Source organism: Heloderma suspectum, chromosome 5 (genome assembly GCF_057233095.1).
Source record: "Heloderma suspectum isolate Gila_16-S chromosome 5, 16-S_ref, whole genome shotgun sequence".
Classification (NCBI taxonomy): Eukaryota; Metazoa; Chordata; class Lepidosauria; order Squamata; family Helodermatidae; genus Heloderma; species Heloderma suspectum.
Window position 1 is genome coordinate 209506738 of NC_139462.1, and position 18240 is coordinate 209524977.

The 18240-nt window shown below is 45.7% G+C and overlaps 2 protein-coding genes across 14 annotated transcripts in view; one reads left to right on the forward strand and one right to left on the reverse strand.

Moving 5' to 3' along the window:
- Positions 1-4778, reverse strand: part of CUL2 (cullin 2) — a 55282-nt gene extending 50504 nt beyond the window's left edge. For 3 of the 12 annotated variants that reach the window (XR_014792450.1, XM_084859213.1, XM_084859203.1), the window contains exons 1-2: positions 4610-4778; positions 506-644 (exon numbers count right to left, since the gene is read on the reverse strand). Coding sequence is in view for 11 of the 12 variants with exons in the window: in XM_084859213.1 (XP_084715339.1) it covers positions 506-624 (119 nt within the window). In the remaining variant the exon portion in view is untranslated. Of the gene's footprint in view, positions 1-505; positions 645-1108; positions 1177-1988; positions 3245-4399; positions 4545-4609 lie in introns of those variants that run through there. The other 9 variants (XM_084859209.1, XM_084859211.1, XM_084859208.1 and 6 more) reach the window with 9 other exon arrangements.
- A 9886-nt stretch (positions 4779-14664) lies between these two features.
- Positions 14665-18240, forward strand: part of CREM (cAMP responsive element modulator) — a 40259-nt gene continuing 36683 nt past the window's right edge. For both annotated transcript variants that reach the window (XM_084859219.1, XM_084859220.1), the window contains exon 1: positions 14665-14833. The gene's annotated coding sequence lies outside the window, so the exon portion shown is untranslated. The remainder of the gene's footprint in view (positions 14834-18240) is intronic.

Sequence of the window (18240 nt, forward strand, 5' to 3'; positions counted from 1 at the left end):
GACATGGAAGCCAAATTGCTATCCTTTCTTCCAGAGCAAACCAGTCCTCAAGCTCTCTGCTGTCATAGCCAATCAAAATTTAGCATCAGAAAAAAAAACATTTTTAACTCTGCTTGATGTTTACTGATGGAACTGCACTAAAGTTGAATTCAGAAGAGGCTAAAAATGCTACTTGAATTGTTGGTTTGTTTGCTACGAACTTTAGCTTGTTTATTCAGGGCGAATAAGCTATATGCCACACAGCTATCTACTGAATTCAGTGTACTAAGATGATATTTATCCCCCATAGCTTACAGTTCTTACCAAGTGTTCAATCTAGACTTTGCTCATTTAAAACAGCAGGACATCACTTCTGTAGAGCTAATTAAAAATGGGGGTCACTGAAGACATTTTATTTCCACTGGCCTTATACGAGGCCCAAATTTGTGAAAGGTTATGCATAATCAATAACAGCAAGATGTATAAGCATACACTGATCTGAGTCCACCTTCTACTGAAAGGATACGAGAAGCGGTCATTCCATGTTGCTCTTTCAACATAATCCAACATAACAACAGCTTTAATGGTTGTAAGAAGCTTGTTCCATGTTTCATCAAAATCAACTACTCGTGGTTTCAAGGACATGGTGGGACGTTAGTAGTGATCTGCAAAAAAGAAAAATCCAAACATATTAGTTTCAGACTAAAGTAAGGTTGGCTGTAAGATGTGAACATATTACTCAACTCTGTTTCTTTGAACACTTTTGCTTATATATAATGTCTAAACTTTTGCCCTCCGAACAATCTGCATGATTACAAAGGCCCTACTTCTGCTGGTACTCTCAGCAGCTTTTGCTACTGATGCTTTACAGTACTTCCCTTGCAAAGTGCAATATTCCACTTGGCAATTGGTCTTTAAATTATGTGATCTCCATTGCTGTCATGTATATTACAAATGGTGAGCATGAGAATGAATTACAGACCACTCATACAAGCATCCTGATTCATGGAGGAAAACTTCATGGGAAGAGATCAAGTCAATTTCAGACTAGTCAGGTACTGAAGTATCTCAAGAAAGTATACAAAATAGCATGAAGCCCAGAAAAAGTAGCTGAATTGTTTCCATTTACCTGGAAATCCAATGAACAGTTTTGAGCTTTCAGGTGTTTAACAGACACCAACAGAGAAGCCAATGAAACTGCATTTACGTAGGAAACAAAACAGAAAACGTGAACTGAGCTTACGTAGTTTGCACTTAAATTGTACAAAACTACTTTTAAGTAAGCACAGTTAGCACCTTCATTACTGGACATGAGGGGCCAGTGCAGCCTAAAACAGGCTCCCCCTTAACAGTCATTAAGAGATCCGAGCTAGACAGAGAAGCGTGAACTTGCTTCCACCACCCTTGGAATGAATTCCCTACTCCTACCATAATGGTTGGTTTCAAATCCTGGTTAAACAGGAACTCCGGTTATTTATTGTTTATTTCAAACATTTATATCCTGCCTTTCTTAAAAGTTCAAGATGACTTGGCTAGCCTTAACTGTGTTTGATGTCCAGAGCAGATCAGGGGTTTCTTATTTCAGTCTCATCAACACAATGGCCCATTGATTTCAGTGAGTCTGCTCTAAGTATGCCTACATTGGGATCCAACCCACTGTCCTGTGTGATTCCAGACAAAAGTGTATAAATATTTCCAGAATGCAGAGAAAGGAAGAAACTAAGGCAAACAGGGAGAAAATACTCAGAAGTATATGACAGCAGCAGAATAGACAATGAAAATGGTCAGTGGTAAATCAACATTTACTACTATTTAAGGCAAACAGAAATAAGTTAATTTTCTTTGACTAATATTTAAAATGAATAAGGAATTTCTGAGATACAGGTGACTACAGATCAGAAAGTTAAAGCTTTCTAATGAATTGATTACAGCATTCCACCCTTAGGCAACTGTGTGTTAACACTACCTTACAGTTGCATACCTTTCTTACTCAGAGCCATTTTACTCACATGAACTTCAGAACTGTCTTGCTTCTTAGATCTAAAACAGGGATGACTGGCCTGTGGGCTCCTCAGATGTTGTTTACATTATATAAAAATGTGTGACTGACTCAAGTAAAATATACTTAGGATTACAGTTAAGTGTTTTAGCTTCTTCCTTCAGCAGTGAGAGATGGATTTCAAACCAGAAACTGGTTTACCAGGAACAAGCCAAGGTGACAATTTTAAGGCGGCAGAGAAGACTTAGGATATTTAGTTGCTAGAGATTTTAAAAAGCATTCAAAGGATAAATGTTAGTATTACAATCCAGGTTAACACCATGGTTAACACCATGTTCAGTCTGTATAGCCCCAATTTCTATCTTGCTTCTGGTCTCCTAGCCTTGTTTTTGTTGTAAAAAATATAGATTGTGGCCATCTAAATTAAAATGCCCTGTTAAAGCTTTTTAGTTTCAGTTGCTGACTTATGACTGTAGTTGTATTAGTGATACACAGCACATGGCAGCCGAGTGTTTGTATTCTATAGCATATATTACATTGCAGATGATATTTAGTTAATTCCCTGGAATACAGGTAATATGATTGTATCTACTATGATGTGATCCAAAAATGAAGATAGCTTTATTTCAGGTTTGATGAGTGATTTCCGCAGATTTGGAGGGTGTGGGAAAGCAATAAAAGGAGGGTCTTTGGTGCTTTTTTCAGAGTATTGTAAACTAACTGTCTTGTTACTTACAAGGACTACTACAACAGGAATATGGTGTTCATTGTTAGTATGTTCTTTATCATTGTGGAGGCGAGAACTTCTGAATAGAATAAATGCCTGGTGGATATTACAGTCAGCAACAAGAAGAAAGCCTCTGCGGAAAAATGTTTTTAAAGTTCATGGCTTGAGGTAATTTTCAATTTGTTGCAGATTAACTTAGTTCTACGGGCCAAACTTCAGTTGACATTTTTCCTGATGCATTTTGGATAGAAGAAATCCCATTTTCACAGTGAGCATCAGTTGGCATAATGAGACCACCTTGGTTTGCTGAGATAAAGAAAAAGTAATATACACATTTGCAAAGGTTCTATTACAAATAAATTGGATTTTCCTTTCTCAGTATTCTAAGTATCCTCACCTTCACTCACAATATACCCAGTCTAAACTCCAACAGTGTCACTGATGAAGGTGGAAGCTGGAACACTGAGCTAAATAACATTAATCCTCCCTGCATTTTGTCAGCCATGACACACACATTTTTTTAGACTGACTTGCTATGTCTGAAATAGAAACAAGGGTCTGTAAGTGCAGGATCCAGAGCCTGCTTGAATGTAATACTGTTCAGATGTTTTCACACAGACACATAAGACTGGACCCAGGCTAAGTAGTAGTTCAGTCATTAAGTTGTGTCCGACTCTTCGTGACCCCATGGACCACAGCACGCCACGCCTTCCTGTCCTCCGCTCTCTCCCAGAGTGTGCTCAAGTTCATATGCATTGCATCAGTGATGCTATCTAGCCATCTCAACCTCTCAGGCTAAGTTACCTATGCTTTAAGACCCACAGATTTCAGGGAAGGAGCTGTAGCTCAATGGCAGAGCACCTGCTTTGCATGCAGATGGTCCCAGGTTGGATCCCCAGTGTACTCATTGGAAGGACAGATACCCAAGCTGAAGCTCAAATATTTTGGCCACCTAATGCGAAGAGAAAACTCCCTGGAAAAGACCCTGATGCTGGGAAAGACGGAAGGCAAAAGGAGAAGGGGACGGCGGAGAATGAGATGGCTAGATAGCATCACCGATGCAATGAATATGAACTTGAGCACGCTCCGGGAGAGAGCGCAGGGCAGGAAGGCCTGGCGTGCTATGGCCCATGGGGTCACGAAGAGTCGGACACGACTGAACAACAACAAAAGGGCTGGAAAAAATCCCGCCTGAAACCCGGGAGAGCTGCTGCCAGTCAGCGTCAACAACCCCGAGCTAGAGGGACCGATGGCCTGACTCAGTATCAGGCAGCTTCCTCTGTTCCTAATAAGGCTAAGGCATGCCTCACTTAGTCCGGATCTAACCCACAGGTCTGTGCTGTTTAGAACCACACGGGTATATACATGAGATCGCGCTCTCAGTACATACAGGCGCACACGTACAAACGCACACGGCGAGGAAAGAAGCGCACGAGGGGCTCAGCGAAGGGGGGGGGTGTTGCTGGGGAGCACCGGAACATGACATGCCGACGGCGACATCGTACGCGGCGTCCCCTGGAAATGGTGAAGGAGGAAGCCGAAGGGAGGGACACAGAGAGAGGGAAAGAGAGGGCATAAAGGGGGGTCCCTGACCTCCCCGCCCCCGAGCGAGGAGGCGCAGGGGAGGAGCGAGGAGAGGGGAGCAGCGCGGCGGCGAGCGCGGCCCCCGCCCGGCCCCGCTCCCCAGAGGTTACCCGGCAACAGGAGAGGCCCGGGTCAGCGTCGCCTCCCGCCCCCGCCGCACTCCGCGTCTCTCGCGCCGGCTGCGGCTCCTGCCCCACCGCCGTCCTCCTCACAGGGCTGCCATTACCCAGCCGCCACGGCTGCCCGTTGAGCCCCGCCCCCTGGCTTCCCAGGAGCCCGGCGCGGGCAGGGCAGGGGAGGGCGGGCCGCGACCATTTTACCTACGCCTTTCCCACGGCGCCGGCCGCGCCGCGAGGCTCAAGGGCGGCCGCTCGCCTCGACTTCTCGGCGCGCCGACCTCCCCATCCGCGTCTCCGGCTCCGGACTAGGAACGGGGCCCAAGCGCTCGCGCCCGCATCCTCGGCCGCCTTTCTCGCACACCCCTCACGCAAGGGCGGAGAGGGTTGGTAGCGCCCCAGCGACGGGAAGCGCCGAGGGCCAAGAGACCTCGCCACTTCCGCCCCCCGCAAATAAATAAATAAACGCGGCTTCCTTCGGCGCGGAGTATAAGAAGGCCGAGCGTGCGCACGCGCGCCGCCGGCTCTGCTCGGTGCGTGGCTCCTAATTGGGCCGGTCTCTTTGCGAGGCCAGGTGTCGCTCATCGCCTTTGCGTCCTTCTCTTTTCTCCTTGACGGGAGCAGGTTAGGACTCTTTTTAAAAAAAGAAAAAAAGAAATTAACGTTCTAGCCTAGTTAGTTGACGTTGCTGTTGTCACTAGTCCTCAAGGAGGTAATTGCAGGAAGGGTATGGTGAGGGCCAAGTAAGCGTCTGTAGAGTTCCCTTTTCTTTCTTTCTTTCATTCAAAGGAGAGTATGCGGATCTAAGCCTTCCTAGAAGCCCTGCTTCGTAACTCCTGGTTGTGAAGCTGGTCTGTAATTATAGGTAATAATCCTTACTTCATAGGTTCGTGTGGCGTTGCATGGCACAGAAAGGGCTTTTCACGACTGAGTCGTTACTTCAAAATCCCAGCTCTTGTCCCCCACCCCACCCCCTCGTTCAATTTTTATCTCAACTTTCTTCCAATATAATGTGGGTGGAACGGATTTGACCCTGTTGTGGTCTTCATCATCCTCTCCATCGCATCCTCAGCTGTGAAATTCCCTCCGCTGTAGGCACTTGCCAAAGTCTTGAGTCTGATTGTTTTTAGTGTAAGGTGTTTTTTATTCGTCGCGTTACGGTGACCAGGGATATGTTAGAATAAAGGTTCTGTCACTGTAGTTCCAATTTACGATTTTTAATTCTGTTTTTTGCTGGTTTGAAGTCCTTTGGATGGAGTGGACTATAAGTAAAACATCCAGGCAAGCTGCATCCCTTTGAGTGAAGAAGATTGTTGTAACATCTTAAGGCTGCGATCCTTACTTGGGAGAAACCTCCATTCAACTTCTGAAGACTGCACTATGCTTCCAAGGTTCACAGCTCTGTTGGATCTAAGGGTGCTTCCAGACAGACCTTTTAATGTACAGTGGTCACTATTCAGGACGGTAATTTCATGGGGCATTCAAACAACACTGTCATCTGTTAGTCATCAGCCCATGTTTTATTTCCCATTTGTCCAGGCTTTTTTCTTTTAAAGGGGAAAATCCTTTTAATTGTAAAGACCTGGGTCAGAAACGCAATTCTCCAAAGGTGTGGATGGTCACTAGCGCCCCACTCCTGTAGGTTTGGGGGGTGGCTTGGACATCTGCAGTGACTTTCATCACCCCTCCCCCACTCTTTCCTGCTGTTCCCCTGTTTCACTCCCCCAAACACACTGGTTGTTATGAACATGCACCCGGTTCTTTTCTAAAAAAAAAAAAACTATGCTGGAACTGTGAAATACTTAAGGTTCACCATTTTGAAACTTGCTCCATGTCTTGCCTCTACCTGTATTTTAATCCTTCCATTTCAGAGTAGAAGGAATGTTTTTCTGTGTATTTATAGAGCTGGGTGATCTACCTGCAAAACTTCCTTTAAAAAAAAAAAGATTGTAGAGGGGAATTCCACGAGCTGGAAGATATGTGACTTTTGGCATTTAGTGAAATTGAGCCTTGTGTTTTGCTTCTCATACATTATGGTTAGATAACCTAATGCTTTCTTTCTGAAAATGTAATCAGAGTAGGCACCAGAATTTCTATGCTCTGTTGAACCACTTTTCAAGGAATAGGCATGCCATCTTCAGAAGGAACAGCTCAAGATGTCCCAGCAATATGACTCTGCATAGGTTAGGACAAGGGGCAGAGCAAATGGCAAACTTCAGTATTTTGAAATTCCGGAATTATGCGTATTTATTTTTTAAAAGTCCATGCTCAGGTGTACAAAACACCTGTGTGCATACTCACAACAAGCAGTGTGTTTGGGGGTGAAACCAGGAGAGGAGGGGGTTGGGAGGGAAGAAAGGCTGAGGTGATTGAGGCAAGAATGTCAAAGTCCGAGTGCATTCCATCAAGATCTGCCCACTGGTGTGAATGGGATATGGTGATTTCTTTGCAATAAAACCCATAATAGGAATGAATTGTGTGGATGCTATGTTGTAGTCCTGCAAGCAACATAAAACAGAAGTCACAATACAATATGAAAAAAGGCTCATGTCTGGATGCAGCTTTTAGAGAAAAAGCAGCCACCTAGAGGGCAAATTAAAGTTGACAGGCTTCTAGCCTGTGCAATTTAAAAGTTGACAGGCTTCCGAATGAGAACCTTCTTGGCTCTTAACTACCCCGCCCTGTTCAGGAAGAGAGTTTTCTGCTTGTTTCTGGTTGCTTTAAGACCCACTAGCTCTCCATTGTGCTAATGGTGGGCCCCAGTGGCTTCTGGGCAGCCCTCTGATACTGCCCTCTGAGAGTAACATGGGCTTCTCTATTTTGTTCAGCCCCTGCTTATGTTGCCCCCCCTTTTTAATTGTTACTCAGACAAATGTAAAGTTCTGTTTGATTGCAGTGAAGAAGATAAAGAACATTTATCTAGTCTAGGATAACCAGATGCTAAAGAAGACTGGATTCTTACACCTTTAATTGTTGAATAGAAGAGATAATTTTGGCAGATTAGGATAACTCTTCACGCATCTGATGAAGTGGACTCTAGTCCACGAAAGCTTCTGCTGTAATAAATGTTTGATTTTCAAAGTCCCGTAAAACTCTGCTGTTTTTATTGCAACATATGAGTTGCAACAAACCTCTGGAAATTGTGGCAGGTTTGTCATGCTTGGTTGAGAGAAGGTGCATCTGCTAAATTTTCCTCGTACACAACCATTAAAGGAATTTGCATCTGGTAGCCCTAGTTATCTGTTATATTTCAGAGACTTTGAGGGTGCAATCCTATGGCTGCTAGTCAGTGGCTAGATGGCCATAGGATAGGTCAGTTCCCAAGAACCGACCTCCACCCAATCCCACGCTGCCTCATAGGCAGTGCGGATTGGCCCTGCACTCTGCGCTTGTAAGAGGAGCGCGGAGCAGCGAAAATGGGGCGCTCCTGGGGGTGGGGAGGGTGGACATGCCTTTCTGATGCTTCCTATGCATTGTCTAGCATCCTCCCCCACCCCTTGCTCTGACTTTCCACGGCTAGAAACCCGAAATTGGCTGTCTAGCTGCGAATGCAGGGCGGCTGAAGCGCGGAGGGGAAGATCCCCTCTGTGCTGCTCCTGCCCTGCATTGGATAGGTGGTCACCTCTGAGTTCGAAAGCAGCTGCCTATCCCAATAGGATTGCACCCTTATCTTCTAAGCCTGCAGTCTTATTCCCACTTACCAGGGAATAAGCCCCATTGAATACTGCTGAGTAGACGTGTAGGATTTCATTGGAGCTTGCTTCCAAATAAGCATGTTTAGGATCACAGCTGTAGTTGAGCTGTTAAGATGGGAAAATGCTCACTCTGTAGAAGAAGTTGGGTTGGATGTACTATCATGATAATCCAAAATTGGTGTTGTGCCATTAAATTTTCCATAATTTGGCAGCCGTGGAGATTTCCAAAATGGCCACAAATGATGGATTTCCTTGAAAGGTGTAATCCAACTTGTTTGAATTGTGTGTTGGCCGTAAGCTTAATCATTCTTCATATGAGTAAGATGGCCATTAGGAGTGGCGTTCTCAAAATAAGCATAAATTAGTCTATATACAATGCATGTATGTTTTTGTACATCTTTACATAAATTTTGTACATCTTTACATAAAATAATTTATTTACATAAATAAAGGTTAAATATAGGCATTTTGGAGACCTTGTTCTAGATGTTTATGGCTGTTTTATTTATACCTGTGTTTGTTTTGTTTTGTATTTTATTTTAAATATTTGTATAATGTATATTTTAACTGTTTGTATGACATTTTAGTCTTTTAGCTGTTTGTAATCCACTCAGAAAATGTTGGTTATTGGGTGGATTTAAAATATAATAAATAAATATTGCTTGTATGGCTAAATGAAACCATTAAATTATTAAAATATACATAATAAAGAAAACTACTTTCCTTTCAATAATGAATTTATGCAGGTTTTAGAAATGGCACTTATGCACATCAAAAATGGAGTCTGACTTGCAACCAATGTAGGCAATAAGATTTTATCTCAGATAAAGCACTTTGCCTGCTGTTAACATATTGACATTTGGCTAATTATAATTTTGAATGGCTTTGTTAATAACATTTACTGCATAATCATAGGTTATTCACTATTCATTCTCAACAGCTGAAATGTCTTTTCTGTGATGGAAGTGAAGAGGTAATGTGACATTTAACTTTAGCTATCAAGTGAATAACGCTGTGACAGTGTTGATGGTCACCACTTCCCCCCCTCCCAAAGTTCACTGCTCCCACATCAGATCTCTAGGGAGACAAGCCAGCACCCCAAAATGCTGTTTCAGAGCTCAAACTTAGACTCAATCAGAGTTTGACTCAAGTTTTGAGTCCCCACAACTGCCAGCTTCTTTACACACAGTTTCATGACCTCCAACTCAGGGAAGGGAAGGTGGAGGAAGAAAGGCATGCCCCCCTTCTAGAAGGAGTCTCTGGCCATTTCCTTAACTTTTGTTAAAGCTAGTCTTCTTAACAAAAGGGAGAGCACTTGGCCAGACAAAGCCAGACTTGATTGGCAGATTTGACTATTTAAGTCAGCCTTTCCCAATCTGGGGCCCTCCAAATGTGTTAGCAGCTCCCATCAGTGGCCATGCTGACTGATGATGGGTGTTGTAGAGTGGCACATCAAGAGGACACAAGGTTGGGGAAGGCTGACTCAAGCCATCTTTCTCTTGTCTAGGCCCCAATCCTACAACCATAGAATCACTGAGCCAGAAAGGGCCGTGTGAGGTCATTTAGAGTAGACCAATCCCCCAATCTTATAACAATATATAGAACATGAAGGTGAAGTTGCCGATAATGCACCTGCTTCCAAATCGGTTCATCTCAATAAAAATTACATAGCTTGTCTCAAAGAACTAGGAACCTATACCATGAGGAAATCAAACATTGTACACCTAAAAGATAAATGGATTATGATCATTCCTAGTCTTGTGATCCATTCTCAAGGATGGGTTGTACTCCTGCTGTTCAGCAATGATACTGGGGAAGCAATTTGAAATCCAGGTGACTGGGATGTTGACGGTGCAGCCCTGCATCTTGCAGAGGCTGCTAGAACAGTGAGATGTGACACATTGCTGTGTGATTCTTTTAGGGCACAATCCTATGCACGCTTAGAAGTCCTGCAATCCCTAGCATACCCCACCCAGCATGGTTGGCTGGAGGGATGCTGGGAGCTGTAGGACTTCTTTCCGTCTAAACATGCATAGGACTGCGCCCGCAGTGATTCATTTTCACCAAACTCTTAAGGCTCTGTGCTGCCTTTTCTTGTGGCCCTTCTAAATACGATTTTGCAAGTTAGGAGTATCAAAGAACAAGTGCCACATTCAGACCACTTTATAACTTCTATTTATGTGAAGAAAAAAAAGCATAATGACTCAGCATCTGAGGCAGTTTATGACCGCAGGTACCATTAGCATATCTGGTCGTGAACTCTCCTGCCACAACTAGAAATTTGAACTGACAGAATGTATAATCTATCTGTATATTTATTTCATAAGACCATTTGCTGTCCTAATGGATAAATCTCACAGTGCCATGTGTGAACAATCCCGAGAACACCTAAAAAAAGATATTGTAGACCTGGAAAAAGTTCAGAAAAGGGCAATGGACGGAGCAATCCTATGGCCGCTAGACAGCCAGAGGATATCTGGTTTTCCAGGAACCGACCTCAGAGCCCACGCTCCGAGGTCAGTTCTTGGAAAACTGACCTCCCCCCACTTCTGTGCTGCCTCTGGGGCAGCGCGGAACTAGGGATGTACAAAATGACTTACCATTTCATTTCGTGACATCTGCGGTGGGGGGGAGGTGCTCTGTCCCTCCTCCCGAAATCCTCGCCAGCCTGCTCCACTTTGTGGCAGCTCCATGGAGCTGCTGGCTGGGGCCGCCCGCAGCAACATCTGGCTGCTGCTGGGCTGTGCAGGGACGCAAATGGCGGCCGCTGTAGCTGCCGCCATTTACGTCCCTTTTTTTCGCCGTGATAGGCTACGTAAATATTTATGTAGCCTATCACGGCAAAAAAAGGGAACGCAAATGGCGGTGGCTACAGCAGCCACCATTTGCATTTCCTTTTTTGCTGTGATAGGCTATGTAAATATTTACGTAGCCTATCACGGCCTCTGCAGGGATGCAAATGGCATCCCTGTGTTAGCCGTTATAGGCTACATAAGTATTTACGTAGCCTATCATGGGAAAAATTGTGACATGAATGGCGGCCGCAGATGCGGCCGCCATTCGCAAAGCAGCACGAATGGCACCAGGTAGGTGCTCCATTTCACGTGCCTTTCGTGGGGCAGGGGGGCCACGTTCCACCACAGATTTCGGGGGGGCAAATGCACTGGCATTCGGCCTGAGATCTGTGGTGGAATTCTCTGCCATCCCTACACGGAACAGCCCTGTTCTCTGTGCTTGCAAGGGGAGCATGGAGCGGCCAAAAAGGGGCATGTCTGGGAGGTGTTCCAGTGTGGGGAGGATGGAAATGCCTGTACGACGCATCCTATGTGTCATACAGTAGCCTCCTCCCCCACTCAGCCCTCCTGTGGCTATACAGCCACAATCAGCTGTCTAGCTGAGAATGCAGGGCAGGAAGAGTGCGGAGGGAACGATCCCCTCCATGCTTCTCCTGCCCTGCTTTGGATAGGCGGTCACCACCGAGTTCATAGGCAGGTGCCTACCTGGATAGGATTGCGTCCTAAAATGGTCAAGGGGCTGGATCCTCTCTCCTATGAGAAAAGGTTACAACAGCTGGGATAGTTTAGCTTGGAAAAAAGGAGGGTAAGGGAGACATGATAGAGGTCTACAAAATTATGTGTAATGTGGATAGGGAGACTTTTTCTCCCTCTCTCAAAATACTAGAACCCTGGGTCATCCTATGAAGCTGATTGGTGGGAGGTTCAGGACAGATAAAAGGAAGTACTTCTTCACATAGAGCATAAACTATAGAATTTGCTTCCACAAAATGTAGTGATGGCCACCAATTTGGCTTTAAAAGGGGGTTGGACAAATTCCTGGAGGAAAAGGCTATCAATGGCTACTAGTCCTGATGGCTATGTGCTACCTCCAGTACCAGAGGCAGTGAGCCTATGTACTCACTATGTTGCTGGGGAACATGGGTGGAAGGGTGCCGTTGCGCTCATGCCCTGCTTGAGTGTTCCCAGCTGGCAGCTGGTCGGCCACCATGTGAACAAAATGCTGGACTAGATGGACCCTTGGTCTGATCCAGCATGGCTCTTCTTATGTTCTTAAGTTGCAGTTTGTCTTACATATATCTGAAGAGGTGTCTTCACAAATGCATCTGTGCACAACATTATTTCATTTTATTTGAAAGATGTTTAGGCCACCCTTCAGTAAAACTATCCGGGCAACATATAAAAAAAGGGGGGAAATCAATATAAAACATCAATGTAAAATAACTATTGTTGTGTTTTATTTGCAGCATTTTATTGTATAAATATTTTAACGTATTTTATTTTGTAAGTTGCCCAGAGAACTTCTGTTTTAGGGCAGCCTATAAATAGTATGCATGTATAAATAATACAATCACAATTAAAATGCGGAACTGATCTACAGCATACAAATTCAACATAAAAAATTCAGCAGAGTATATAACACTGTTATTAAAATCGGTTCACACTTTGTGCTGAAATGCCTGGCTGAATAACAGTTTATTTGCCTGGTGCTGGAATGACATCACAGTTGGCGCCCAATGAGCCTCCCAGCGGAAGCTATTCAATAAGCAGGATGCCATGATCAAGACACGCTCTTTCCACTGTAACCATCTACCTAATTTCAGATGGTGGAGAGATCCAGAGGAAAGCCTCAGATGATGAATGCAGTATTCATACAGACGCATGTAGTAGAGGCAGTCCCTTAGGTACCCAGGTTCCAAACCATTTAGGTAAGTACCAGCCTTTGAAATGTGCCTGGAAAGAGGCACAGTATAGCTTTTTAATGGCTAGGAAGATCCCAGTTAGTAATGTAGCTGTTGCATCTTGTACTAACTAAAGGTTTCCGAGAAGTCTTCAAAGGCAGCCCCATGAACAATGCATTGCCATTGTCTAACCAAGCATGTTTACAAGCGTGTGAATAATGGTAGCCAAGCTAACATATTGGTTTGCCAACTGAGTAAGAGCCCTTATACAATCTAGGAGCATAATCCAAAATCTTTAGTCATGCAGTCTGCATGCCTTTTGCACTACAGAATTATACTTGCCTCTGGGGTCTCCAGTGTGGTGCTGTGGGCTCCAGTGTCCCCTCAGACACCTGTCTTGGTGCACACCAGGCTCCCTGCCGCTCAAAGTGCCTGACTGTGGGTTCATAGCAGAGTAGACCAAGGGTTAACCACACTGGTTTTCAACGGATGAAACAGCTTCATTTCCCATCATGTTTTTATATATGACTTTGGTTTAAAAAAAACAAAAAAAAAAGTATACAGATTACTTTTGTCTCTCGCTATGTTTACTGCTATTCCATTTTTTAAAAGTTCATTACACATTTCTCATTAATTTAAACCCATTTTACAGTGCAATCCTGCCCATGTCCTATCATTCTATGAAGCAAGCCTGCTTGAGTTCTATGGGAAATGTTTACTCAGAGAAGTACGTCCCACTCTGCTCAGTGAGGATTACTCCCAGGAAAGTGTGCATTCAGGGATGGGCAACCTGTGGCCCTCCAGATGTTTTGACCTACAACTACCATCATCCTTCACCATTGGGTATGCTGGCTAGGCTTATTCCTGCTTGTGGGTTTCCCATGGGCAGCTGGTTGGCCAGTGTGTGAACAGAATGCTGGCCTGGATGGACTCTTGGTCAGATCCACCATGGCTCTTATGACTTGTAGGTCAAAACTTCGGGAAGACCACAAGTTGCCCACCCCTGCCCTAATCCGACTGAAGTTGCTGCACAATGCTAAATATGTTTCTGTGGTAGAGGACCTGCTTTGCATGCAGATGGTCTCTGGTTCAATTCCCACCATCTTCAGGCAGGGCTAGGAAATAATTTTGCCCCAAATCCTGGAAAGCTGACAGTACCAAGCTAGATAGAATGATGGTCTGACTCCCTGTAAGGCAGACAATCCGAAGCATGTTAAGACAGAAGGCCTACAACTCCCAGCATGCCTCAGGCAGCCATGGCAGCGGCATGCTGGGAGTTGTAGGCCTTTCCCTCTAACCATGCATAGGATTGCCCTAAGTGAGCCTTACTCCCAGAGGTGAGGTCAGCTTTCCCCAGCCTGGGGTAAAATCCAACACTAAGTCCCATTTATATCACTGGATCTACTCTAGGTAGGGCTTACGTTGGATTTTACCCAGATATTTTGGGCCGCAGCTCCGAACAGCCCCAGCCGCAAAGGCCGACGCTCAGGCATGATGGGAGTCGTGCTCCCAATATACCTGGAGGGTCCCAGGTTGGCGAAGGCTGCGTCAGAACGGGTCGGGGCCTTCGGATCGAGGCCTCTACCCTAACCCACGATCGTTGTAGTGACTTTGCGCGCGCGAGTTTGGGAGGCTCCCCGAGAGCCAACAGTCGCTATCGGGCTCGGCCAATCAGGGCGCCGAGAGGCCGCGCCGGCGACGGTTGGCGCGGCTTCCAGCCGTTAGGCGCCGTAAGCAACCAATGGGCGTTGGCCTGGACGGGGGGCGAGGCCGGCCCAGGCCGGCGGTGGCCCCGCCCTTCGGCCCCCCGCTTCTCTCTCTCCCCCCTCCCTCCCTCCCTCCTTCCTCTCTCCCTCCCTCCCCCCGCCGGCTCAGGTGAGCGGGGCAGGCGCGGCGCCGGCCGCCATTTCCTCAGCGCCCCCCGCGGTGACGGCGCCGCGGCATCAGCGCTGACGTGGGGGCGACGCGCGGCCTCGCCCGGCCCAATCCCGCTTCCCCCACCTACTTTCCCCTGTGACGGGGGCGCCACGTACTCGGGTGAGTCGCAGGAGGGGGCGGGGACAAGACGCAAGTGCGCAAGCCGGCCCGACCCTGTCGAGGGAGGGCTGGCCGGGCTCGGGGCCGGGGGGCAGAGGCGAAGGGGAGGGCGAAGCGCGGCCGACGGGACGGCGAAGACCCAGGATGAAGCGGGTTGGGAGGGGGGCTTTTGCCGGGGGGCTGATGAGCGTGTGGCCGTCGCTCTCCTTGCCCGGTGTCGCCTCAGGACAAAAGGGTGGGCGCAGAGAGACGGGCCTTAATCGGAGCCCCAGAGCCTGCCTGTTGCTCTGCCCTGTGGGAAGCCGATAAGCGCGCGGGCGCTTCTGCGCATGTGCGGAGGGCCTCTTGGACAGCAGGTTTATCTGTAGCAAAGCCTGGCAAGCGTAAGGGTGCAACCCCATGCGTGTTTAGACGGGGGAGGGGGGAGGAGGAGGGGAGTTGTACCACCCCACAGCTCCCAGCATGCCGTGCCATGGCTGGCTGGGGCATGCTGGGAGTTGTAGGGCTTCTCTCTAAACATGCATAGGATTGCACCCTAGGAGGCTGTAGCTTGCAGGCAGGTTTTAAAAAAAGACAAATCACAGCGCAATCTCGTGTTTACTCGGGAGTAACTCCCGGTCTCTTCAGTGGGGCTTACTCCCAGGAAGCAGGGATGCGATAAATAGGTCTTACGGATCTTGTACATGTTTACTCGGGAGTAAGCCCCACTGCGCAACGGGACTTTCTCCCAGATGAGTGTCCATAGGATTGTAGCTGAACGGAACAATCTTAAATCTTTTCTCATGAGTAAGCCTTGTTGAGATAAAGGGAGCTTGCTCTCTAGTAAGCGTGCTCGGATCCTACAGATTAGCTCTAAGATGCTCTTTCTTCTCTTTTAAACTCTGCTAATGTCATTGTCCTTTATGAAGAGATTCTCTTTTTGGTGCTGGTTGTGTTGCTCATGAGGGTGGGCAGAGAAGTTCAAGGAAGAGATGGATGAGGATTGAGCCCTGATCTAGAGCAGATCAGAAAGGGACAAAAACAACAAATTATTGGTGCAAAATTGAGATTCGCAAGGAAAGTGATATAATGGCAAAGAAGAGGGATTGGGTGGGGCAGGCAACTCATCAGTGACAGTTTTGGGTCCATGTCATTTTGAAAAGGAGTGGAGGATAAAGCAAAGGGAGCACCGGTGTGATTCAGTGACTAGAATTTTGGACTCTGATCTGGAAGAACATGGCTCAAGCTGCATTACTGCTATGGTCTCTCTGGCTTTGAGCAAAGCTTCAGTTTGAAAAGGAATAATAGGAATGATCTGTCATACTGGTTTTATAAGGATGAACTCGGTCTGAAAAATGCTTTACAGTTTAAAGTGCTGTAAAAATTATAACAGGATGAACCAAGGAACCAGCAGAGAGTGAGGGTAGGTTCTGTGTATGGAGGGGGAGAGGCTTGTTTACAAAACATCTTACTGCTTTATAGAAGTTTATTTTTAGCTATTTGATGTGATGTAACCCTGTGCAACCCCTCCTTGTCAGTGCTGCATAGTACAGTATAGTTTAATGTTTAACTCTTTGGTTGATATAATGAAATACCTGGCTTTTCTGAAATCCTATGCACAGTTACTTGGGAATAAGCTGTGTGGAACACAGTAGGACTTCTGAGTCCAGAATAGCTCTATGTGTGCGTGCTTCATGACTTCTGTGAAACACCTTGCAACAGGTGCTAAAGAAATTGTAGGGAACAAGGGCATCAGTGTACAAGTAATTTCAGCTCAGGAAAGGAAGGGAGTTGCACAAGGAGCCACCAGGCTGTGTGTTGATTTTGAAATAGAAAACATTAGGCTTCCATTAGAAAGAACTGGGCAGTGTGATACAGCAGCAAAGACCAAAAATGAGAAGTAAGATCACACACAGATGTTTTTTCTGGTGTTGTGTTGTGCCGTGTTTCCTCTCTCCATTTATGCACCTGTGGAGGAGAGAGTGGAACCACTTTGTATCTGTTGAACTACGTAATCTCTGGATTGTATCTGGAGAGCCTTTGTTCATGCAGAATCCCTTTTGTCTCCAAGGACTTTGACTTTCAATCAAGTTGATAAAAAAATCTAACTTTCAGTAAGTGGTGGGATATTTATTTGCTTTAGAGTCATCTCTTCTTTTAAACAATGTTTTCCTGGGGCAAAAGGCTCCATAAGACTAAAGGCAGTGCTCTTCTGCCCCCCCGCCTGCGGCAGTACTCCTTGGGAATAAAGGTGTTTATAGTAGTCTGTTGGCTGTACCAAATGAGAAAAAACAAGTGAGACACCTGGTCCAGTTAAAGTAGTGTTTTAAAACAAAAACACAAAACTGGAAGCAAGTTTTCAAGTTACACAGAAAACATCTTCAGGTATTGGTTTTTCTGCTGTTATTTCTAGAGCACCTACATTAACTACTACATCAGAACAACAGCACAAGCCCTGACCTCAGATTTAAGAACATAAGAAGAGCTGTGCTGGATCAGACCAAGTTCTATCTAGTCCAGCATTCTGTTCACACAGTGGCCAACTAGCTGACTGTGGGAAACCCACAAGCAGGACATGAGTGCGACAGCACCCTTCTGCCCATCTTCCCCAGCAGCTGATGTACATTGGAATCATATAGCCATCAGGACTAGTAGCCACTGATAAACTTCTCCAGGAATTTGTCCAGGCCCTTATTAAAGCCATCCAAATTGGTGACCATCACTACATCTTGTGGTACTGAATTCCATAGTTTAACTATGTGCTGTATGAAGAAGTACTTCCTTATATTTATCCTGAAGCTCCCACTAATAAGCTTCATAGGATGATCCTGGGTTCTAATATTAGACTTTTTGACATACAGTCTAGAAGTCTGGACACAAGGGATGGGGAATGGAAGGGAAAGGTACAGGCAAAAAATCAGGTTCATGCCATAATAGAGGTGAGTTTTTGAACCTGGTTGCTGGGATGGAGGAGGTGCAACTATGTAGCAGCCCTTGGTGAACTAAAAAATTTTGGGAGCACATAAATGTAAAATTTGGACATTGTAGTAGTAGACATTGGCCACGTAAGGGGTTTGGGCCTTCTTCCAGATAATGTTTATCTACTGTATAGAGAAAAGTAGCTGTCTAGTGCCAGTTCTATACCTCCATTATATATGAATTATGGGTATACTTTTTTAGTTAGTTGGGGTTTTTCAACTTATAATGTGAAATGAAACAATGACTCCTCAGTATGTTCCTGTGTAATTAATAGCACTTAACAAACAATGCTGTAGCTTGAGGAGGACTTGTCAGTTGAGTTGTTCTATAGCTTGAGATTCATACTCTTTCAGCTGAAGTCTCTAGTGGGGAAAATTATAGGCTGTGCAGTGCATGAAACTATGTTTGACACTTTGATCTTCCTACTTGGACATTTCCTGGATCTGGCT